General features: G+C 47.0%; 1 protein-coding gene across 5 annotated transcripts; it reads right to left on the minus strand.

Moving 5' to 3' along the window:
- Positions 1–2926: 2926 nt before the first annotated feature.
- On the minus strand, positions 2927–24246 carry TMEM79 (transmembrane protein 79). 5 transcript variants are annotated; one of them, XM_053369032.1, is made up of 4 exons: positions 24161–24246; positions 8772–9753; positions 6234–6447; positions 2927–4945 (listed from the first exon to the last, which is right to left on the minus strand). In XM_053369032.1, the coding sequence occupies exons 2-4, from the start codon at positions 9532–9534 to the stop codon at positions 4729–4731; spliced, it is 1194 nt and encodes a 397-aa protein (XP_053225007.1). In that variant the 5' UTR covers positions 9535–9753; positions 24161–24246; the 3' UTR covers positions 2927–4728. The 5 variants fall into 5 exon arrangements, with proteins under 5 accessions (XP_053225007.1, XP_053225008.1, XP_053225004.1 ...); XM_053369033.1 differs by lacking the exon at positions 24161–24246 and adding an exon at positions 18727–18783; XM_053369029.1 differs by lacking the exon at positions 24161–24246 and adding an exon at positions 18622–18782.
- Between the last annotated feature and the right edge of the window lie 1127 nt (positions 24247–25373).

Here is a 25373-nt window from a genome sequence, read left to right on the forward strand (position 1 = left end):
TTTGTTTTGTGTGGTTTCTGCAGGCTAATGCCTCTTTCTTTCAGAGCTAAATTTAGGGAGGTGAAGAATCGTTTCTTAATTTTCAATATTGGTATGTGGTCATTTTTTAAACCCTTTCTGTTTAAGGAAAGGTCAAAGGTCAGCTGCCCATTCATCTTTTGTTGCGTTTCCATACTCTGTGAAACAGTGGAATCTACATGTTTTTCACTTCTGCCATTACTGTTCCTGGTTTTGCAATCCTCTGGCTGGCTTCCTGCCACCCGCCTCTGCAAACTGCCAATCCCACTTCCTGGGCCTGCATGGGATTGTGCAATGCAGGCAGCACTGACAACAGGCACCCTCCCAAGCCTGTGTTCTTCCTGGATCTTCCTCGTCCTCATCGCTGGTCTCTCAGGTAGCCTGCTTCTGTTGCCATTTCTCCACCCTGCTTGCTCTCTTGCTCCAGGACAGAAATGGGAATAAGCATGAGGGCAAGAGCAGAGCCTCTTGGCTAGGGCTGCTTTTGTTGCTGTTGTCGAGAAATGATCTTTGCTGTTACAAAGCTATATGCAAAACTTAGCTTAGCTTCCTTGCCCTGCTGGTGTCACCCGGAACTGATTCCCCACCCCCATACAACCATGTCTAAAATCACTTTGGTTCCTTCTTCCTTGGCTGCTGTCATTTATTTATTTCGCAAAATTGACTGTAGAAGGACGCCCTCAAACCAGTTTACAAGAAATAATAAAATAATAAAATTGCCATTAAGAAGAATTAACCAATAATTTAAAACTTCTAGAAAGTTAATAAACTAAAGAGAGAATAAAACTCACATCAACTTTCTAAACACTGTTATGAGCATAGGCTTGTAGTGAGTCCTATTGTTTAGCTATGTGCTTTGTGAAAAATGTATTTTTTCATCTCTTCTGACATTTCCCTTCCTGCCCCCCCCCCAAAACACATACCCGATGAGCAAAAAACAACCCATTACACAGTCACTGCTGCTGTGTAAGCAAACTGGCACTTTTGTGGTGAGCTGTTGGTCACAGACACATGGTGAGCTCTAACACCCTATCTCTACTTTTGCTTGCTTCTCACGGGAGCAGAACCGAGCAGTTTCTTTCCAGGGGCGCAAACCTTCCAAGTGTGCCCGTTTCCACCAGCAACTGCCTGCCGAAGCATGTTCAGATTTCAACAACCGGTTTAGGAGGAAGCTGTTCTCTCAAGATCTCCAGAGCGTTATTGCAGCGCGTACATCAGGCTTTAAAAATAATAATAATACTACAGAGGTGGTGTGCAAGCCTTAGTCTGGAAAATGTCATACTTGTGCAACACCTCCAAATTAAATGGCTATCGCCTCTGCTTCCCAAAAGCAGAAGCTTTCATTGTGCCCACTGTGAAACAGAACTGCAGAATTGTAAGAGACCCAAAGGGCCGTCTAGTCCAGGCTTCCTCAACCTCGGCCCTCCAGATGTTTTTGGCCTACAACTCCCGTGATCCCTAGCTAGCAGGACCAGTGGTCAGAGATTGTAGTCTCAAAACATCTGGAGGGCTGAGGATGAAGAAGCCTGGTCTGGTCTAACCTCCTGCAATGCAGGAATAGGATAACTAAGGATGATAACATTTGCTTAATAAGAATATCCTTAGACTTCTGGTCTGCCTGCAGAACAGAATGACGGCGCAAAACGGGTTGTCTTGTCGACAGACAACCATTTTGGGCTATTTGGACCTGTAGGGGAAGTGCCAGGGCTAGGCGCTCCCCTAAAAAAAAACCATGGAAGAGGGGTCTCGAGGGGACCAGCTGAGTGGGGGAACTCGCCACAACCTCCCTACAAGCTCACCACAGCTCCAGCAGTGAGTGGTGATGGGGGGGGTGGAGAAGCATTTGCTTAAAAAGAATATCCTTTATGATTTAACTATGATTAACTATACAATGGCATGGTTGTGACCAGTACAATACACACACAAATAGAAAATGATAATAAATAACATAGGTTATGTAATGTTCTTAAAATATACTAGTGCCCTCAATGAAAAGTGTATAATCCAAAAATAGAGAAATTGCATTATTACTCCTATATAGATGATATTACATGCCTGCCAGGTTACAAAGAGAATTTACCAGCCACTTGCTGGAGAGGATTTAAGGGACGGGGAGGCTGTTGCCATATGGGGTGGCAATGCCTAGCAGCACAAGATTTATGGGTAAAGGTCCTAGCTCCTCCATAGCACCACACGTTATCCCTCCAGACCCAGGTTTAGCATTGCCATCACTTCTCCCCACGCAAAATGTGTTATATAAGGACCTAATGATCCACCTAGTAACAGCAACTAGGCTGGAATTTGTCTGGCATTGGAGACAGCATTCCCACTTCACCTTAAAGTTAGCAGCTGTAGAAAAAGCTGTATCACCAACATGAGCAGTTTGGAAAGTTCTGGCTTAGGACAACAAATGGTTTTTAAAACGAGATTTATCACAGCATGAGTCAAAGACAAGTGTTCCACAAACAACTGGGCCTCCTTTAAAGGCCTTCACATTCCAAGATGGAGGTATGGAGCAGCTGTATCTCTAGAGCACACAGTCCATGTACATCATCAACAGCAGCCTGCAAGGATCTTGGAAGCCTCTGCAGAGGTGTCACCACTTGGTGGAGGGAGCCTCCTGGGACGGGTGGCGCTGTGGGTTAAACCACAGAGCCTAGGACTTGTCGATCAGCAGGTCGGTGGTTCGAATCCCCGCTGCTCCTGCCAACCTAGCAGTTCGAAAGCACGTCAAAGTGCAAGTAGATAAATAGGTATCGCTCCGGCAGGAAGGTAAACGGCGTTTCCATTATAATTAAAAAAAAAAAAAAAGGAAGGTAAACGGCGTTTCCGTGCGCTGCTCTGGTTCGCCAGAAGCGGCTTAGTCATGCTGGCCACATGACCCGGAAGCTGTACACCTGCTCCCTCGGCCAGTAAAGCGAGATGAGCGTCGCAACCCCAGAGTCAGCCATGACTGGACCTAATGGTCAGGGGTCCCTTTACCTTTACCTATGCAAGAGAAGCATCCTGGAAGGAGGCGGCTCCTGGCTGCCACTGGGTGTGGCATCTCAGAAATCCAAGACATAGGAAGAGCCCTGCTAGATCAGGCTAACAGCCCAACTAGTCCAGCATCCAGTTCTGACAGCGGTCAGCCAGGTGCCCCCAACGGGACCTTAATACCCTCTCCTGTAGTCTCCAGCAACTGGTACCTTAAGGGCAGTTGAAGAGGCAATCAAGTCCCCACGGACCAATGTTTAACTCAAGGGTTGACAGGTCAGGAGCTTCCCAGACCCTGAGACTTCAGGACTCAAACCTGAGCCCAAGGGGTGGCCCCTGTCATGGGGGAAGCCCCTGGTGGTTCTTCCTCTGCATTTCCTCCTATCACTGAACCCTGGAGACGGAGGTTGATTGGCAGAGAGGAGGCAGGAGTAAAGGTTGGAGAGCCCCTTTCCCAAGAGTCTGTGCAATAACTGGCAGAGACAGAGGTTAATTGGGAGAGGGTAGACCACCACCCCATAGTGTCTGTGCAATAATTTGCAGCCAGGTCCTGCTGGGCTGAAGCTTGCTATCTGCATGCCCAGTCCTCTTTTTTATGCTTTTTTATTAATTGCACTCTTGCTCACTTGGAGATCCAAGCCTTCCCTTTGCCACTTAGCAGGGGGTTAGGCAAACCTTGAGACTTCAGGCCAGTCCTGGAGATCCAGCAACCCTATTCCATTCTACCTCTGGCTTTGGCTGGCTTTGGACCGGGACACTGATCTCTCTGACCAGGCAAACTTTGCAGCCCAAATTTTTGTTGGCTGGAAGCATGCCTCATATCCAGGTTTTCCTATGAATCTAGGTGCACGTTGGGCCACTTGACAAGGAATCAATGGATTCAAATGACAAGAAAGGAAACATCAAACATCAAGAAAAACTTTCTGGTGGCAAGAGCTATTCAGCAGCTTAACGGACTTCCTCGGAAGGTGGCAAACTCTATTTCCCTGGAGGATTTTAACTGGTCGGATGGGCATCTGCCAGGGGTTCTTAAGCTGCAATTCCTGCATTGCAGGGGGTTGGACTAGATGACTCTTGGGATCCCTTTCAATGCTACAATTATATGGTTCTATGTAGTGTCCATTTCCTGCACAGCCTGGCCCTACCACAACCATTTCTGGGTAACTCTGATTTCCTCCTATTTCCAGGAGATGATGACCTACAAACAGAACTTTTTTTCTTTAAAAGAATGTTTAGGGGTCTTCTCATTTTGACTCAAGAAAACCACCATTTTATAATTCAAATCGGGGGAAATAAATACAGTAAATGGACAAAAGTACAAAGATTCACAAAATGTTTAGGGGTATGCGTACCCCTGCATCCCCCCCCCAGAAAAAAAGCACTGCCTACAAACGTCCCTGTCTTCAGACTTCTCACACAATAAGGCTACCTGCACTTCAGATTTCAACTTTGCAGCTGGTCTAGAATAAGCTTCAATATTATAGGATACAATTTGGCCCCCGTTTTGAGGACAAAGTGGGCTCAAAGTAATGGGGAAGAGGGCTCCTTGCCCTACAGGTGTATCAAACATTAGGACTATAGCAGGGGACGGTGGGCACCCCGTCAGGTAGTGAGACCTGAGTGCCATCATGTAAAATGTCCATTGGGTCAAGGCCAGAGTCCAAGGCAAGGCAGCGGCCATCCAAGAAGGGGGGCCTGGGCTGAGGCCTCTCCCCCTCCCCCTGCCTGCCCTCTTCAGCCCCAGAACCGAGGCTTGGCAGCTGCCAGGCGCTGCTCCTTCTCTTGGGAGGACTTGCCACTGCTGTCGGCCACAGCAAACATGTTCTCTGGATCCATGATGAACATGCTGTAGAGGTTGAACAACAGCATGGTGAAGAGGGGCAGGAACGTCAGGCCGAATCCGAAACCACGGAAGGAGCGGCCCATAGCGTAGGCTAGCCAGTAGAGGAGCCTGGAGGAAATTGGGGGAAAGGGTGGGAGGGAGGCGAGAAAGAAAGCAAGAAGAGGGTCAAAAGATAGCCGTGATTGTTATGTATTCAGTGGTCCTGTTTGCCTGAGCTTGAGTTTTGAACTGAGCCCCTATGTTCTGATTCGATACATGATATCCAATCACAGAACATTTCAGGATTTGGGCCTCTGCCATTGGCCCTTAAACTCTGAGTTATGATTCGCAGCTTGGAAGTTTGACCAGCCAATCACATTGGGAGTGGGAGTGGCCCAGGCCTTCAGAAATGTATATAAGCAGTTGCTTTGCCCCTGTTGTTCAGTTCTGTTAGTTCAATGAAGGTTCTTGCTGTTATCACTGTGTCTTGCCTCATGGGAACCCACCGACACTTCAGTGATGCTAGATGCCGTCACTACCTTGAAGATGAAAAATGAAGATTTAACTGGCTTTTGTTGGCCAGTGCAGCAGGAGAGGGGGTAGTCCCAGTGGTATAGTGATTAGTGTGTTGGACTAGGGTCCAGGAGACCAGGGTTCGAATCCCCACTCAGCCACGAAGTTCACTGGGTGACCTTGGGCCAGTCACTGTCTCGCAACCTAACCTACCTCACAGGGTTGTTGTGAGGATAAAATGGGGAGGAGAAGTCTGTAGGCCATCTTGAGCTCCTTGGAGGAAATAGGTGGCATATAAATAATCAACCGCCGGTCTCCCCAGGAATATTAGACAACGTGCCTAAAACTCAGCCTCACCTCTAATGAGCTGGTTGGTCACCTGCTGGTGCCCCCCGCCCGGTTTTTCCCTCCTGCCAAACAGAGCAGAAAGTTGGGGGCATAAAATCCTTTAGACCGAGACAGACCCTTCTAGGTCAGTACTGCCTGCAGGGCCGGCCCTTCCATTAGGCAAACAGAGACAGCCTGACCAGCCTTACCTGAGATGCCTGCGGTGACTGAACGTGGGGCCTTCTCCATGAGAAGCAGGTGCTCTGTCACTGAGACACAACCCAGAGTCTGCTTTCAAAGCCAACCTGCCCAGACTGTCTTGCTCAGGGAGAGGAATAGGGGCCTCCTAGCATCTCTCTGCACGCTTAACAAACCGCAGCTCCCAGGATTCTTTGTGGGAAGAAGCCATGACTGTTTGAAGTGGTACCCTAGCGTTTTAAAAATGGATGGTGTGGACCTGGCCATGGCTGCTGCATTAGGGGCCTCCAGATGAGGAGGCCCTGCTGGGCCTGCTGTTGAAATTGTGCCTGTGCTGCCGCCGCTAACCATTCGCTGCGTTTCTGCTTCTCTCTCTTACCGTGAAATGGCAAAGAGGGCTGTCAGCAGAGGGATGAGTTTGAGGCCTTCCTGGGGCAGGTAAGTGGAGAGAACGGAGATGTTGAAGAAGTACAGGATGAAGAGCTGGACCGACTGGGAGACGTAGTGGCGGTGGATCTCCACCTCCCGGCGCAGCTCACCAAAGGGCTGCAGGGAGGAGAAGCAGATCCGCGAGACCCCGTACACGATCATACCTGTAGGATGGAGAGAGAGAGAGAGAGAGAGAGCATTCACACACCTGAACATGAAGATGCAGTGGACTTCAAAGGATGCCAGGACCCTGCATCCCAGGAAATCTGTTTCCAAGCTGGGTTCAAGGCCCTCATATTAATTTACAAAATCCAGTCCACCTAAACCCTTTTATCCCAGCTCGATCACCAATATGATCTGCAGAAACATCTTTGACTATTCCCCAGGCTGGCAAGGCTCATTTGACAACTAGAAACCAAACCTTTAGCTTAGTGGTTCCCAGACTTTCTCAGGGACCTGCAACCTTGGTTCCATAGACCTGGTTCCAAGGGCCACATTCACACCATCCGTTGAAAGCGGTGTGACACCACTTTAAACAGTTGTGGCTTCCCCGAAAAGAATTCTGGGAACTGTAGTTCATTAAAGGTGCTGAGAATAGTTAGGACACTCCCTATACCCTTCACACTGTTAACCAGAGTAGTTTAACTCCCAATCCCGCTTCTCAGGGAACTCTGGGAATTGTAGCCCTGTTAGCAACTGTTTTGAGCAGGCTATTGGGACAAGTGATTTGGTTAAAACTGGGGAGGGGGCAAGAGGAGGCATTTGTAAGAAATCCTTCTTTTAGTGCGGCAGCACCTACACTATGGAAGTCTCTGCCTATTGACATCAGACATATACAAGAGAAGCAAGACCACTCTAGGGACCAGGGCAGAGAAGAGGTGGGTTGTTGATATTGCAAGTATTGGCCAATCAGAACTGTGCAACATTAGGTTCTACTGGAAATGGCACAACTAATTTTTCCTCCAATCTTAGTCCTGGGAAGGGAATCCTAGATCCATTTGCAACATGGTGTAGATGCCCTTTGGAATTACAGTTTCTGATATTTAAATAGCATCCTCATTCAGCATAGCATCATGTACAGAGTAAAGCGAGAACAGGTCCCAGCTTGATCTGCCAGAAAAAGCAAGTCTGTTTACACACCCTCAGAATATCAACACGGAAATCAAACAATAAAAAGCCCTGAAGAATATTACAGGTCGGGGTTGGGCATCGCCTGAGAAGCGCATTTGTTCACCTATTGCACAAATGCAAATTCTGAGATCTGGCGCAAGAGTGTACATATATTTCACTGCTCTCTGCTTTTATGAGCAAGTTTATAGTTTCTATGACCCTTGCCAACAAAGGTCCGTATAGTTAAAGCCATGGTTTTCTCAGTAGTGATGTATGGAAGTGAGAGCTGGACCATAAAGAAGGCTGATCGCCGAAGAATTGATGCTTTTGAATTATGGTGCTGGATGAGACTCTTGAGAGTCCCATGGACTGCAAGAAGATCAAACCTCTCCATTCTGAAGGAAATCAGCCCTGAGAGCTCACTGGAAGGACAGATCCTGAAGCTGAGGCTCCAATACTTTGGCCACCTCATGAGAAGAGAAGACTCCCTGGAAAAGACCCTGATGTTGGGAAAGATGGAGGGCACAAGGAGAAGGGGACGACAGAGGACGAGATGGTTGGACAGTGTTCGCAAAGCTACCAGCATGAGTTTGACCAAACTGCGGGAGGCAGTGGAAGACAGGAGTGCCTGGCGTGCTCTGGTCCATGGGGTCACGAAGAGTTGGACACGACTAAACAACAACAACAACAACAACAACAACAACAACAACATGACCAGTAAAATCTCAGGCCAGAGAGGAAGAGCAAGAACGCTCGTCAGTATTGGTGGGTAAAGTTCTCAGCTCTAGCAGAAACCATTATGCAAAGTGTGGAAATAGATTAAAGTGTGTTAGATTTGCATAACTGATTCAAGTCAGCAGCTGGTACTTTGGGATGCTGAGCAGGAGCAAGAATGGGGGGAACTGGACTGCAGGGGTCAAATGAACAGCAGGACGGGGGTCAAAAGAGGCCCTCTCTTTCTAGCCCTCAGGACTCCCCTCAGGTCACACCTCCTCACACCAGGCAAACCCCCCTCCTTGGTCCTATTTTGCACCCTAGAATCATAGGGGTGGTACCCCATTTAGTCCACCCTCCTGCAATGCCCTCTTTGAGTACTTTTGTCCTTGAATTCCAACCATGCCTTTCGCTCGCCCAGTTGGAAGATAGAGGGGTGTCTTCAACTATGTGTAAAAACTAGCCTACTATATACAAAGGTACAATTCACACTTGTGGTTCTGCCATCTTTTACCTCTGGCACCTGCCCCACCCCCAGGCAAGTGGCCCTTGACAAGATTCCTAAAAGGGAATCAGCCTGAAAAGGCTTCCCAAAGGCTTTTTGGCCAAACTTGGCAGGGAAACCCTTTCTCCCCTGGAGCAAAACCCACAACCAGACACTCACCTACGATGATCGGGAAGGTGGCAAAGACGCCGCAGCGCAAGGTGTAGACCAGGCGGGAGCTCATGGTGGGCATGAAAGGCGCGTCAAAGGGCAAGAAGACATATGCCCCGTAGATCAGGCAGGGGAAGATGACAGCGGCTCCAATCATGGAAGCCACCGCTTTGAGGTTGGCTGAGCTGCAGGTGCCGTTTTGAAGGCAAGGCCACCTCTCGGCGCAGGTCTTGCCTGCCTTCCCCTCATAGCTTGGTGAGTCATCAAAATGGGCTGAGTAGCCGCGGGAGATGAAGTTCTGCTTCTCGAGGGCGGCGTTCTCCCTCTCGCAGCGGATAATCTCATCCTCTTCATCGTACGCTGGGTACCATTCCTTTTTCTCGGTTACTGGCGTGCGTTCGATGCAGTAGGGGTCGATGGGGATGAAGACTTGGGCCGCCACCGCAGGCATACAGTTGTCATCCTCTTTCTCCTCCTCCTCCTCCTTCTCCTCCTCCACCACTTGGGTAGCAGGAACTCCAGAGAAGGCCTCACTGTCCACACCAGGCCCCATAATGGCCTCTTCCCTGCTCCCCTCAGGACTTGGTCTGGAGTCAGTCTCCAACGTTTCCAGCGTTGGCGTCTCACAAGACGTATCATGACGGGCTTGATCCCACGGCAGGGTTGCCTCAGAATTCTGCTCTGGGGTGTAACTTGTCACTTCCTGGTTCTCAGGCGGGTCCTTTCCCAAAGCTACCATCACCATCTCCTCCAAAGGGATAGCAGCCGCCATTTTGGGACCTCCAGGAAGATCTCCAGCAAGTTTTGACTTCTTCTCAAGGGGACAGTTGCATCCAGTGGGCTTCTCAAGCTAGGGCGCCATAACAGCAATTTATCCCTGGTCCTGATGACTCCCTGCTTCCGGGAGGGCAATTTAGATCTGGAAAGCGGAGGTGCAATCTGTTTCTGGACAAGTTTATAGGTAGGCTCGCCTCATCTTCTCCATCTGGCTCTACAAAGGGGTGGAAAAGCATACAACATGACTCAGTTTAAAGGCAGCCATTATAGGACTGTTCTATAAAACCAGGCCTCCCAACTCAAGCAAATACCAACAGTGGAAAAAGCTTAAGGACATAAAAATGTAAGAAAAGCCTGTTGGATCAGGCCAAAGGGGGGCCAAGCAGATGATTGTATTCACAAGCATTACTGCCTCTGACTATGGAGGCAAAGCATAGCCTCCTCCTCCTCTATGAATTTGTCTAATCCTCTTTTTTTAAAGCCATCTACTGCCTCCAGTGGGAGGGAGTTCCATATGTTACCTATGTGCTGTGTGAAGGACGTTCTTTTATCTTGTCCTGAATCTTCCAATGTTCAGCTTCATTGGAAGTCAACAAGTCGTAGCTTCAAGAGGGAGAAAAACTTACCGTATTTTTCGTTCTATAGGGCGCACCGGCCCATAGGACGCACCTCGTTTTTTTGGGGGGGGAAATGAATAAAAAAAATTTATTCCCCCCCCAGCCGCGGCTGCCGCCCCAAGCCTTGCGCACACCTGCCCAAAGCACGGGGCGCCCTCCGGAGGGCTCCGCATGCTTCGGGGTGCAGGCTGCCGCCCCAAGTCTTGCGCGCCCGGCGGGAGCTCCCGCCGGGCGCGCAAGGCTTGCAGACACTCGCCCGAAGCTTCGGGTGACAGGCTGCCGCCCCAAGCCTCGCGCGCCCGTCGGGACCTCCCGCCGGGCGCGCAAGGCTTGCAGACACTCGCCCGAAGCACGGAGAGCCCTCCGGAGGGCTCCCCGTGCTTCGGGCGACAGGCTGCCGCCCCAAGCCTCGCGCGCCCGTCGGGACCTCCCGCCGGGCGCGCAAGGCTTGCAGACACTCGCCCGAAGCACGGAGAGCCCTCGGGGGGCTCCCCGTGCTTCGGGTGACAGGCTGCCGCCCCAAGCCTCGCGCGCCCGTCGGGACCTCCCGCCAGGCGCGCAAGGCTTGCAGCCTGTCGCCCCAAGCACGGAGAGCCCTCCGGAGGCCTCCCCGTGCTTCGGGCGACAGGCTGCCGCCACAAGCCTCGCGCGCCCGTCGGGACCTCCCGCCGGGCGCGCAAGGCTTGCAGACACTCGCCCGAAGCACGGAGAGCCCTCCGGAGGCCTCCCCGTGCTTCGGGCGACAGGCTGCCGCCCCAAGCCTCGCGCGCCCGTCGGGACCTCCCGCCGGGCGCGCAAGGCTTGCAGACACTCGCCCGAAGCACGGAGAGACCTCGGGGGGCTCCCCGTGCTTCGGGTGACAGGCTGCCGCCCCAAGCCTCACGCGCTCGGCGGGACCTCCCGCCGGCACGCAAGGCTTGCGGACACTTGCCGGGGCTGCAGGCTGCTGCCCGCAAGCCTTGTGAGCCCGCGGGAACTCCCGCCGGGCTTGCAAGGCTTGCGGATAGCTTCCTAAAGCCTGGAGAGCGAGAGGGGTCGGTGTGCACCGATGCCTCTCGCTCTCCAGGCTTCAGCGAAAGCCTGCATTCGCACCATAGGACGCACACACATTTCCCCTTCATTTTTGGAGGGGAAAAAGTGCGTCCTATGGTGCGAAAAATACGGTATCTCTATCCACTTTCCCAATGCCAAGCATAATTTTATAAACTTCTATCATGTCGCCTCTTCCTCAACTTTTCTCTAAACTAAAAAACCCCCAAACACTGCAACCTTTCTTCATTGTGGTTACCTTTTTGTGAACCTTAAACCTTGGCACAGACAGTCTTGGCTCATGAGAATCAATAAGGCCTCTCATGAGCGCCAATGACAGAACTGTAACCCTGGGTTAATATTTAGAAGAGAAATGACCAGCCTTGATCCTGAAACGGAAGCCACAGACTTGTGAGCTGGATGCCCGGGTTCCTAAATCCAGATCAAGCAGGACTAGGTAGGCTCTGGTTACTCAGCAATGATGAACTGGGCTGTCACCTAGCCAGAAACCAGGACCCGGCCCAACCAGAATGCTACCTTCCTGGCCTGTTGTAAGAAGACTTGGAGGATTATAAAGCAGGAGGAAAAAGGGAAGGAGCCACACCCCACAACTCTACCCATTTCCCTTAGATACTCTCATGATTCCAGCTACAACCCAGGACACCAATATGGCGTCACTTCCCTCCAAATTACTCATCATGGCCTCTTGGGTGAAACATTTGGCTTAACATTGTCTGCTACTGAGCCGGGTCCCTCGTATTAATTTTAATAGTGCTGTTTTTACCATCTGTATTTTATTAGATTTCTTTGTGAGTCCCATAGTGCTGCGAGAGAAGTTCTTTCTTTTATCTGCCCTGAATCTTCCAACATTCAGCTTTGTTGAATGTCCACAACTTCTAGTCTTATGAGAGAGGGAGAAAAAAACTCTCCCCTAATCACTTTTTCCACCCCAAGCATAATTCTATAAACGTCTGTCGCTGAAGTACCTTAGCAGTACTTTTTTTCCTTTTCCTTTTGTACCTTAGCAGTACTAAAAAAAAAACAAGCAAAAGAATTCATGAGCTCAGATTTCTTTAAATCTGTTTGTCTTCTGTTAGTGATTTCAGAGTTCTAGATCTCGCTGGCCAATGATCTTTCCACCCCTACTGTAAAATATCACCTGCACATTGGCCTTCCCTAACCTGGCGCCCTTCGGATGCCTCACGCTACAACTCCCATCAGTCATGCTTATTGGGGCTGATGGGATTTATAGTCCAAAACACCTGGAAGGCTCCAGGATGGCAAAGGCTGATAGACGTCAAAACATATATATATGAAGTAATAACAGATAAGGAAACAAAAGAATAATAACAAATAAGGAAACAAAAGAATAATAACAAATAAGGAAACAAAACAAAAGTGCAACCACATTTGGACTAATCTGTACAGGTCTGGACACCTCACCTCAAAAAGGATATTGTGGAGTTGGAAATGGTTTAGAAAGAGGACCTCAAAATGATCAAGGGGATGGGATGACTCCCCTATAAGGAAATGTGGCAGTGTTCGGGATTTCTTACTTTAGAGAAAACATGAGTAAGACGTGAAATAGAAGTTTATAAAATTATTTGAGGCATGGAGTAAGTTTTTCCTCCTCTCTCACAACACTAGGACTTGTGGGCTTCCAATAAAGCTGAATGTTGGAAGGTTCAGGGCAGAGAAAATAAAGTCCAGTGTTAAACTCGCTCCCACAGGAAGGCAGCGATTGCCACTTGCTTGGTTAGCTTTAAAAGATAAGACAAATTTATGGAGGAGAGGGTGGTCGATGGCTGCTAGCCACAATAGCTATGCTCCGCCTCCACAGCAGAGATAATAATAATAATTTTATTATCTACACCCCACCCATCTGGCTGGGTTTCCCCAGCCACTCTTCTGAATACCAGTTGGTGGAAACTGTTACGTTGTGGGTGAACATATCAGACGACACAGCGATTCTTCAGACAGCTCTTGTTTATTCACAGGCCAGAACAGAACTGAACTGAAGGGTTCACCCAACCTGCATATATGGAGCTCAACTACAAAGCAACAGTAACAATTTTCTGTAACTATCCAATCACTGAACGTCACTTTCAATTCCTTATTTGCATATGCTGACCTGAGTGAAAACTATCTACAATTTCCCCCTGCAGGTCCAGGGTGAGAACTTCAGTACAGTACATAACAGAAACCACAGGTGGGGTCAGTGCTCTTGTGCTTGAATCCTCCTTGCTGGTTTCCCACCGGGAATTGTTTGGTCATTGTTAGAACAGGATGCTGCACTAGATGGACCACTAGACTGATCCAGCTGGCTCAATCTTATGCAATGGGGCTCTAAGGAGAGGCTGCCTTTGCTGTGAAGGGACATTGCCCTGAGCTATGAATGCACCAGTGCAGGCCCTGTGGAAAGGTACTGGTGCCTGTGTTGGCCTTGGAGATCTGGAGACAGGCTGGACAGCCTCAGCCAGTTGGATGCCCTTAATGATGAAACAGTTTGACCGGGTCAGCTATGGGTCACTGCAGTCTGCAGTCCCAAAAAATATTAGCCGCTCTTGCCTTGGCTCCCTTAACTGAAAGGAAGCTGCTTGTTTTGTTTTTTAAAGCAAAAGCTGGAATTGTAGAATTGAATTTTATAGTTCCATGAAACACCTGCTGTCTTGTTCAAAATCACCGTCCAGTCTGCTGTTAAAACAAAAAATAAAGGCAGCTTACTTTCAGCTGAAACAGGCAAGCCTAGGGTGGCTAATCTTGTTGGGGCCACCGGCCACAGTGACCCATGGCTGACCCTCACGGAGGGGAGAGATGCTTGTCAAAGTGGGGCATGGCAATAAATCAGTGTTCAAATGCTGCCTCCCGAAAGGGTACACGTGAGAGGGGTCTCAGCTTCAGGATCTGTCCTTCCAGTGAGAGGGACAGATCCTGAAGCTGAGACTCCAATACTTTGGCCATCTCATGAGAAGAGAAGACTCCCTGGAAAAGACCCTGATGTTGGGAAAGATGGAGGGCACAAGGAGAAGGGGACGACAGAGGACGAGATGGTTGGATAGTGTTCTCGAAGCTACCAGCATGAGTTTGACTAAACTGCGGGAGGCAGTGGAGGACAGGAGTGCCTGGCGTGCTCTGGTCCAGGGGGTCACAAAGAGTCAGACACGACTAAACGACTAAACAACAACGAGAGGGATCAGTAATTGTACAATGCAGAAAACCGTGCCATGTTTTTATTTTTGCATTTGATTGAAGGCCCTAGCTGGAGAGGTCAGTGGGGACTGAACCAGGAATTTTCCGCATGCCAAGCGGGCACTCTGCCACTCAGCTATGGGTCATAGGTAAGGCAAGAGTAATGGGGGATGACATCAACTGAGCTCCTGCAAAAAAAAAGGAGGAGCGGGAAGGCAGGCAAGGTGGAAATTCCAGAACAGTTCCTGCAAATGGTCCCTTCCGACTCTATAATTCTACAACCCTATGAAACAGTCTGTTCTTTTAGGTGTTTTCCTGGGCAGCTGCCTCCAAGCCGTGAGTTGTTGATCAGGAATGACCGGCTCCATTAAATAACCGTCCTTCTCTCACCACCAATACGCAAAATTTCAGGATTATTATTATTTGTGGAACAGTATGGAAGCCATGCTCTCTATGTGGGGCTTCCTTTGCGCTTGATCCAGAAGCTGCAGTTCGTGCATAATTTTGCAGCACAATTGCTGATGGGACACAGGCCTTCTAAGCATATAACATCCCTGCTCAGAAATCCACACTGGTTAAAAATTTGCTCCCAGGCTAAGGTCAAGGTGTTACTATTAGCACATAAAGCCTTCAACAACTCGGGACCAGTTTACCTAAGAGATTGCCTTACCCCGTATGTGCCCACCTGCTTAGACTGGTGGAAATGGCAATACTACAGGTGCCACGTAATACCCATTCCAGATTTATAAGGACTCAGTCATTTAGTGCGGCAGGACCTGCACTTTGGAACTCCCTGCCTGTTGAGATCAAGGAGGTGCCTTTACTATACTCTTTTCGGCACCTGCTAGAATTTTTTTTTTTTTAGCCCAGATGCTTAGAAAGTTGAGGAAATTTTAACCTTCTGGTTAAGATGGCAACCAGTCAGGCAGCTGGACCCGGAGCCCCATAGTTTATGCGATTCATTTCAGTTTTAATTGTATCTATGCAGTCTTAAATCAGACTATTTTTGCATCTTGGAAAAGCAGCAGACAGCAGGTTAAAGATGCAGAGCTGTGTGGCTTGCTGCAATTAATAGAGTTTATGTCTAGTATTTAAACTTTTGTATGTTTTAAAGTAGGGTTGCTAATTTCCCTCGATTTTGTCATCTTTTTGTAAACCACTTTGAGTTTTTTCTTACAACCAAGCAGCGTGTAATTTTATTTTATTTTTTGAAATAAAAATAATATATAGGTTAGTTATTGTTCCCTATGAAGGGAATGATCATCACTGGCACTCTTGCGGGTGCCACACAATATTCTTTCTACATTTGTCAAAACTTGATGTTTTAATGTGGAACCTCCCGCACTGTGGAACTCCCTGCCTTTTGACAGGAAAGTTCCTTCGTTGCACTCAAAAAGAGTGCATGTTAAAAAAAACATGCTTGTTTAGACAAGCTCAGATATGCAGAGGACCAACGTGTGCTTTAATTTGTTTTTAGTTTATTGCTCATTTTATTTTTATTTTATTTTCAAAATGTTTTAAATAGTTGTTTTTACCAATAATTTTATTGTTTTATTCTTTCCAGAAACCACATTGAGTTTGTTTGTTGTTGTTGTTTACAACTGTGCAGTGTATACACATTATGGAAGAAAAGTAAATAAAATAAATCATTTGCTGAGCTTCTGCTCTGCACACAGAAGGTTCCAGGTTCAGTCTCCAGAAAGACACCTGCCAGTCAACAATGCTGGGCTCGATGCACAAACAGTCTGACTCTGTGGAAGGTCCCTTCTTCCGTTCTTGTGAACAATGGAACTGCACCATTTAAAGCAGCCAGCCGACAGCTGCTGCCTTATTTGGAAACGCTAAAACTGATAAGGAGAATTACTTTGCATTTGTACGGGGCTTTTTACATTGTCCCAATGCTCCTTACATACAGCAAACCACACTGAGTTTGGCTCTCACCATAGTTTAGAAGCCAAAACATGATTAGAACTTTGAAAATGTACAACAGGCAAACAGGGTCCAGAGCAATGACTTATTTCATTTTTCTGCCTGTTCAATGCTCCTGGCTCAAATAGCTCTCATGCTGTCCTCCAGATATTGATTGACTGATTGTATGTTTTTCAGTCACCTGCCCTTCTCCCTAAGGTCTCAGAGTGGGTTACAACAATTATAACAGAATATTAAAAACAAGTTAAAAGAGCTTACAACCATAACAGTAAGGTAAGTCTGAAAAACATACGCCTCAAGTGTCAAAAGCCGGGAGAAAGAGGCACATCTTCAGCATCTTCTGAAAGCTGTAGGATAAGGATGCCAGATGCTCCTCATATCATACCATATCTTAGGGGCTGCTACAGAGAAGGCCCTGTCCCTAGGCCACCACCTCCTGAAGATTTGAGAGTGGAATTACCAAGAAGTAATCTTAACACCCAAGAGAGTCTGTGGGGAAGGAGGCAACCTTAAAGGCATTTGAGGTCTGAGTTGTTTAGGGCATTAAATACTAACATGAGCACCTTGTATTGAACCCAGAAACAAATTGGAAGTCAGTGCTGCTCGTTTAAAACAGGAATCACATGGGATATAAATGGAATACCTGCCAGTAATCTGGCTGGACCAACTGAAGCCTCCAAGTCATCTTCAAGGGCAGCCCCATGCAGAGCTGTACCTTAGAACTACAAGTCCCAGCATCCCATGCTGGCTAGGGCTGATGGGAGTTATAGTCTGAAACATCTGGAGGACACCAGGTTGGTAAAGAATGAAGAAGATTAAACTTCGGGGTCCCTTCCAACTGTACAATTCTAGGCAACTGATATAAAAGAATTAAAACATTCAAATAGTACATCAGAAAAAATATATATACACAGGTGAACCGGGCATTCTCATGACACACTTGGAAAATAATATATAAATGCCAAATATATATAGGATCAGTTACAACAACAGGCTTGCAAAGTTAACAAGCTTCTATCAACCTTGGAGAGAGTCAGAGACATGATATCTAAATAACAAAAATCTGGATAAAGTTCAGGCTCACACACCTCTCCAAAAGGAAAAGGGAACAGAAGGTGTTCTAGGCTGTTCTGGTGAGGAATTAATGAAATAAATGACGGGAGACGAGTCATAACATTTATCTGTGGTAACATCACCTCTGACTACAATGCAATGTTGTGTTAGTTTGTCTACAAGCACAATCTTCAATCGGCAGAACTGGCACCATCGCAAGTGCCACATAATACCCATTCTGCCTTTGTAAGAACTCGATATTCTAGTGTGGCAGCACCCAAACTCTGGAACTCCCTGCCTGTTCATATCAAGCAGGTGCCTTTTTTCGGCACCTACTACAAACATTTTTGTTTAGACAAGCCTGCCTAGATAGAATCATAGAACTGGAAGGACGTTTCGAAAGCTGATGCGAGCTTTAATCTGTTTTTTATTTATTCCTATTTTTACTTTTTGAAAACCTTAAATTATCAGGACTCAAGTCTTCTTATTTACAATTTTATTGCCTTCTTTTTTTTGTAAAACGTTTTGCGTGTTTGCTTCCAAATCCTATACCACTTTTGCATAGTTAACATACAGCCCTAGTCTGACTGGGAGTTGCAAATTCTAAATGCGCCCAGAGGCCCCAAAAAGATAGCAAACCCCTCATTTAAAAACTAACAATTTAAAGCAGCAATCCTGTGTGCATGCAGCTCAGTAGAGTTCCCTATCCAAAGCAAACATCCACAAGATTGCTTCCTAATGCTGCCGTTTCTATCTACACTTATCTGGGAGACCCATTGAGCATCACCATTTACCTCTTTTGAGTAAGGATCACAGAACTGTGTCTAGAATTTCCCTCGAGTAGAATTCCCTGTGCAATTCAGATGTGCAAAAAGATTTCTTCCTTTCTTACCTGGTTTTCTTTGTGTATCACTAACACACAGGTCTTATTTTAAAACTTTGGAGTCCAAAGCCTGTGGCATTTTTTAAAAACACTGACCATTTTCAAGGAAATGCCAGTTTTCCCACCACACAAACACAACATGATGTGGGGGGGGGGGAGATCACAACCGAAACACAATGGAAAATATTTCTGCGACCCGTCTGTGTTTAGGAGAGGGGAAGAACCCAAGGTGGCTCCTATTTCTGAAGAGGAAAAGGTACAGAAGCGAATTAAATCAGGGCTTACCCAAATGGAGGAAGGCATGGCTCCCTCAGTAGCGTCCCCACTTTCTGCTCCCTCCAAATCCCCTCTTCCCCAGCCTTCACGTCCCCCCTTTTTTTACCTGGGGAAAGAAAACTGAGCTTGTTCCAAACACCAGGAAGCAGATCCAGTTTAAGAACGGTTGTTCTCTATAGCGACTATAATTCTCTGGAAATGCTCAGCTTACCCTCTGCTTTCGCTTGGACTTTCAAACCTGTTTAACCAGCCCAGGTGGAGCTGGGATTAAAGGGCCAGGGGGGTGGCTTGCCTGGCCCCACCCTCCAAGCCTCTGAGTTTTGAAACACATGCACATCCCTCCTGGAAAGTGTGGATGGAGTCGGCTAAGTCCCGCAAGTTCTGATCTCTCTTTTAAACATACACCCCAACTTTATTTATCAGTATTAGCCATTTATTCAGGGATCAGCAAACTTTTTCAGCAGCGGGCCAGTCCACTGTCCCTCAACCCTTGTGGGGGGCCGGACTATATTTTTTTTTGGGGGGGGGGGAATGAATGAATTCCTATGTCCCACAAATAACCCAGAGATGTATTTTAAATAAAAGCACACATTCTACTCATGTAAAGACACCAGGCAGGCCCCACAAATAACCCAGAGATGCGTTTTAAATAAAAGGACACATTCCACTCATGTAAAAACACGCTGATTCTCGGATGCAGGCTGGATTTAGAAGGTAATTGGGCCATATCCAGCCCCCGGGCCTTAGTTTGCCTACTCATGCATTTATTCATTGCATTTCTATCCCACCTTTCCAAGGGGATAGATGTGCTTCTCCCTCTCCTTTTTCAATCACCACAACAACCCTGTGAGGTGGATTCAGGTCGGTAGCCATGTTGGTCTGATGCAGTCGAAATAAATTAAAACATTGTCCAGTAGCACCTTAGAGACCAACTAAGTTTGTTCTGGGTATACTAAGCTTTCATGTGCATGCACACTTCTTCAGATACCTGTGAGGTAGGTTAGGCTGAGAGGCAGTGGCTGAACTCAAGGTCACCCAGGCAGCTTCATGGCAGCTGAGCCAGGATTTGAACCCTCAATTCTCCCAGGTCCTAGTTTGATATTCAAACCACTACACCATACTGGCTCTCAAGATCAGGCTCAGCCCTGATTTTAGGCTTGCCTTACATCTGGAATTTCCAGGATATACACGGAATACCGCAGTAGGAAGCAGTGTCTGGATGGAAATGGGAGGTTGTCTGGGAAATCCGAACGTATGGCAAGCCATGTTGGCAGCGTCGTTTATGCTCAACAACTTTTTTGACCACATTTTCACTTTTTGAAATATGGCAACCCTATTTTATGTGACTCCGACTGCTCCTTTGTTTTATATTTCACAATAACATCTCTTACTGTTTTGGTTTCAGGTAGCAACGCAGAGCAACCAAGCAGTTCTGTTTCTGAGTATGAGTGGGGTGTAGTTAAAAAGGGAAATTTCAGCATGCACAAAAAAGTATACATTTCCAACAAAAGAGACACAAATCTTTGATTCCTGAGTATGCTAAAGGTATCCAAAATTAGAAGCGCTGGGGAAGGCAGCAGTACTATTATTTTTAATCACAGGTTTTGATGGGGATTTCCTTTGCTTCAGACCTGGGGATGGATGACCAAGTTGTGGGTGGACTCTGATGAACATTTTGCTGCTGCCCAGTCACACTTCACAGTTCAAGTTGAAAGACCTTTTCTTAGTTCCTCCCCTTCGGAGTATCAGAATTCGCTTCAAAGAGTCAATTTGACAGAGGTAAAATCATTTTTATTTTATCATGACAAAATAATGGTACAGACACGCGTTGTCCGATGTCTGCCCGCCCTCTCTGGGCTTGCCAGCCCTTTTTATACATTTGCAGAATAATACCACATGATTTCTGAGAAATCGTAAATCATAGCAACTTCCTATGTCCTTATATGGACTTGCTTGCCCCCTTCTTCCTGCACCAGCCTCTCCATGCCATGAACCTCGACACATGTTGAAATGTAAAACATGTGATTTATACTAATAGCAATAAAATGGGGTTTTGTCTCCTGCATTACCCTCCTTGTCTTCAGTCTTTCCCCTGTCTGGGACCAGAATAACACATATTCAACCTTGCTCTTATCTTTCACCCGCCTAGGCCTAGACATTCCTGAGATAGGCCTATTTTCACTGTAACATCTAAGCAAGAAAAAGCCTTGTTCTTCTGGCTGGTGAAAAAGCTCCCCCCTTTGGAAAAAAACCTCCCCCTTTGGGATAACATATGAGAGAGGAGAAAATGCCTTAAGCAGTTTTTGGGATCATATAGAGAACAATATTTTCATGGCCCCTTCAAAGTGACGGTGAAGGCAAACCAGAACAGCCAGCAGTTTTGGGGAGAAAAGTTTGTCTTTCACATTCCAGAGGACCGATGTGAGTGCTCGCTTCTGTGTCCCCAAAACACCTTCTGAACCTGTGTATTTGCAAATACCCCTCACAAAAACAATGCAATCGGTTTTGCCTCTTATGTGCTCTTGAAGTGTTAAGTGCTCTTCAACTTCCCACCATTTGAGAATGGCAAACATGTTTTTTGTTTTTGTTTTTAAACTGGTATCGTTTCCAGAGCTGAGCCAAGTCTGAGCATGATTCCTGTTGAGCAGAGTGCGTTCTGCTGTCAGGTCAATATTTGTTTTGCCCAGTTGTATACAGGAGCTTGAGCTGAACAAGAGTTTGAACGGCAGGTTTCAAATTGATTGGTCAACAAAGGCAAATTCCAGAGAGGAAGGCATGCAAACCTGCTAAGGTAACTCCTCAAAATGATTGATTTTTAACAGGGGAGGTGCAGGGGTATCGGCAGGAATGCACAAACCGGCTGAAAGGCCACAAAATGCACATGGCACTGTAAATCTGTGCCATTTCCAGGCTAAGCTCAAGTTTATATAAGATATAAGATAAGCGCATTCACAATACAATGATTGGTGATAACACTATGTTCCCAGTGTTTCCTAGACTGTAGCTCAGTGAAAGAGTAAGTGCCTTGCATGCAGGAGAGCCCATGTTCAATCAGCCATTAATTGGGAGCCATAAGGACTAGAAACTTGTACAGTATCTAGTTTTAGGAGGAGAGCTCTGGCTCACTGGCAGAACAGAAGGTCCCAGGTGGAATCTATGCATATATAAAAAGCTGTTAAAATACTGAATTTGCCAATAGCTCACCATTGCCATCTAGTGTCACAGTCATATAATGAACTTAAAACGTTATATTTGCAGCTGTATAACTGAGTTCAAGTCCCTGCCTCTCCAGGTATGGCTGAGAATGTCCCCTGCCTGAAACCCTGGAGAGCCATTGCTGCCAGTCAGTGTAGACAATACTGAACTAGATGGAGCATCTGTAGTGGGAAATAAAAGCTTGGACCTGATGAAGTCCTAAACAAATGTAACTTACTGCAGTTTCACTATGAAGTTTCCCTTTTGAAGTCATTTTGCCAGAAGTCCAGCAACCCTGAGGTAAGGACTGGCAGACTGAATTTTTATCTGAACCGACTTCTGAGCATCACTTTGGGTTAATGTCAAATTTATGCGCTGTGGGTAAAAGCCTCATTCACCTAGGACTTGCCAATCGAAAGGTCGGCGGTTCGAATCCCCGCGGTGGGGTGCGCTCCCGTCGCTCGGTCCCAGTGCCTGCCAACCTAGCAGTTCGAAAGCACCCCCGGGTGCAAGTAGATAAATAGGGACTGTTTACTAGCGGGAAGGTAAACGGCGTTCCGTGTGCTGCGCTGGCTCGCCAGATGCAGCTTGTCACGCTGGCCACATGACCCAGAAGTGTCTGCGGTCAGCGCTGGCTCCCGGCCTATAGAGTGAGATGAGCGCACAACCCTAGAGTCTGGCAAGACTGGCCCGTACGGGCAGGGGTACCTTTACCTTTACCTTTATCCTTTTGAGTAGCAAATGGGAAATGATGGACACTTCGCAAACAAATTTTACATGGTGGTTCCTGAGATCTAGGAGCATGTTTTCATCTATGTTTGGATAAAATTGGATGTCATTTTGAATCAAGATGGCAGAGGAAGCTTTTTTGGTTTCTTAGAATTCCGCTGGGTATGAGGCTTTGTGTGTATGTGTGTGCTAGATGCAAATTTAGAAGTAATTGCTGTCATTTAAATAGAAACATAAGATAGTTGGTTAGAGCAGGCATAGGCAAACTCCGGCCCTCCAGATGTTTGGGACTACAATTCCCATTATCCCTGACCACTGATCCTGTTAGCTAGGGATGATGGGAATTGTAGTCCCAAACATCTGGAGGGCCAGAGTTTGCCTATGCCTGGGTTAGAGCACGGTGTTGATAATGCAAAGGTTGCAAGTTTGATCCTCTTATGGTACAGTTGCATATTCCTGCATTGCAGAGGGTTGGACTGCTAGATTATCCTCAGGATCCCTTCCAGCTCTACAATTCTAATGATTCTACATCTCCATACCCACTGGGGCTGCTTAGTGTTGCTGTTCAGCCTTTTTTTGGAATATGTATATTTCATAGAATTGTAGAGTTGGAAGGGACCCGAAGGATCCTCTAGTCCAAACCCCTGCAATGCAGGACTCTCAGCTAAAGCATCCATGGCAAATGACTATTCAACCTCTGCTTAAAAACCTCCAAGAAAGGAGAGTTCACAACCTGCCGAGGGAGACCATTTAAACCAGATTAGGGCCAGACACCCCACAAACTGAGGATTGTCTTCTCTGAAGAAGGACACATGGCCACCCTACTTTGGATGTAAGTGGAGAAACTGAGTGTTCTTTTCTTTCTGCAATCTGACTGAGCCAAGAACAATTATTAATACATATTAGCTTCTTCTCCACAAACTCTTTTCTATTAATTCATGGTGTTGGGTTTAGTCAGGGGTCAGTGTCTGGTAGGGTTGCCATATTTCAAACAGTGAAAATCCGGACAGAAAAGTTGTTTAGTTTTCTTTCGTTGGGGGTGGGCGGGCAAAGTTGTTGACCTTTTTTAAGCTATTGAGATTTTTAGCAAAATCGCAAAAAAGAGAAAAGAATGACGTTTGCCATGGGTTGGAATACGTCCGGATTTCCCCATACATTTTTGTTTTCAATTTTCGCCCAGACACTGCTTCCGACTGCAGTGTTCCGTATATGTCTGGGAAATTCCAGACGTATGGCAACCCTAGTACCTGGCAAACCTGGGCAGGTATCGGGGGCACCAGGACTCGGGGGGGGGGGCTCATTGGTGTTGACCCCTGCCCCTTGTGAACCAGTGTGGTGCAGTGGCTAGAGAATTTTGACTAGGACTGGGTGACCTTGGGCCAGTCGCTCATAGCTGTCAACGTTTCCTTTTTAAGGGAAATTCCCTTATTCCGAATAGGATTCCTCGGAAGGGAAAAGTTGACAGCTATGCGAGTCACTCTCTCAGCCTACCTCACAGGGTTGTCGTGGGGATGAAATGAGGAGATGCAGAACCACGTGAGCACATTCAAGTTCCTCCTTTTATTTTACCTATTTATTTAGCAACACACACACACTTTGATTGTAGTAACACCATTAGCAAATTGGCAACCAGCGCTGGTCTCTGAGCAGGGGTGTTATATGCTGGCAAGGTCTTGCTCCTGTGAGCAATTGCACTGCAGCATTCTGCATTAAGCCCTCACCTGGTTTAGCCGGCCAGTCGAAGCCATTCCTGGGGTGTGGCTGCTGTCGCATGTTGATAGCTTCCAGGAGCCATAGGTGAGAGCTGAGTGCAGAGTGGGGACCAAAGGTGGACAAAAACTACCCCAGAAGGAATACGACGTGGCCCCCACCAGTGTACCCCTCCCCTAACACCCCATACACGCATCATCATAATAATAATATTTAAAACGCTGATTTCCTTCCTCCCCAATCTGACCACGTTTGCTTCGCAACCGATTATGTTGTCAATAAAGTTTATTTGAATGCAGTTTGAAGCTGGAAGAGCGGCCACCTTGCCCTTACTATAGTCCTGGCAAATCTCATGGGAAAGGAAACGCGCTTAGCGACCGGTGTATGAGCTCTCGCGACGATGTAAGCTGATATCGCGAGCCGAAGCCGAAGCTGCCCTTTCCTTTGCCAGTCACCGTGGGACTGTCGTCACACAGAGGCCCCCTGCTGGAGTCTTGCCCTCGAGGCGCTGTAGAGAGATCAGAAAAATAGAAGAGAAACCCAGCCTTTTCCTTGGATTCAGGACTTCCAAGTTTAGTTTGAAAGAAAAACATTTTTAAATCTCCTCGGGGGAGGAATCCATTTATTATTATTTTCAAAAATGACCTGCTAAAAATTCCCCTGCCAATTAAAAAATTCAGTTCATTATCACTATATTGCAGGGGAGGACTGATAGATAGAGCAGCTTAATACTGATGAGCTACAATCTCCATGGTTAATATTGCAGGCTAGGGGGTCAAGCCGAAAAACAACGTTTACACAACAGCCCTGCAGTGTGGTTATCTCCACATTGTAGGTTGGAGCCCGGCTGAGACTATGAGTAGTGTACGACAATTCTGCATCCACTTGTAATGTGGTAAGTTAGTTGAACCAGGCAAGCAAGGTAAGTTAGTTAAAAAGATGACTGAAATCCCTCTTTGCCCACAAAGGTCACTGAGTGACTCCTAGCAGTCAGCCTGGACAACCTCACAGGCTTGTTGTGAAGATAAAATGGAAGCAGGGGAGCACTAACTGATAAGATGGCGCTTTTTGTTTGTAAATATTTTTAAAACAGAGAGAGCAATTATAACATTGAAAGGCGAAAAACAAAACTATAAAAAGGCACATAGGGTAAGCACAGTTACACATGGGTTAAGTAACAAAATCCAAGCCATGGAAGAAAAAAGTTAGAATAAATGTATTCAC

The sequence above is a fragment of the Podarcis raffonei genome, chromosome 16 (genome assembly GCF_027172205.1).
Source record: "Podarcis raffonei isolate rPodRaf1 chromosome 16, rPodRaf1.pri, whole genome shotgun sequence".
Lineage (NCBI taxonomy): Eukaryota > Metazoa > Chordata > Lepidosauria > Squamata > Lacertidae > Podarcis > Podarcis raffonei.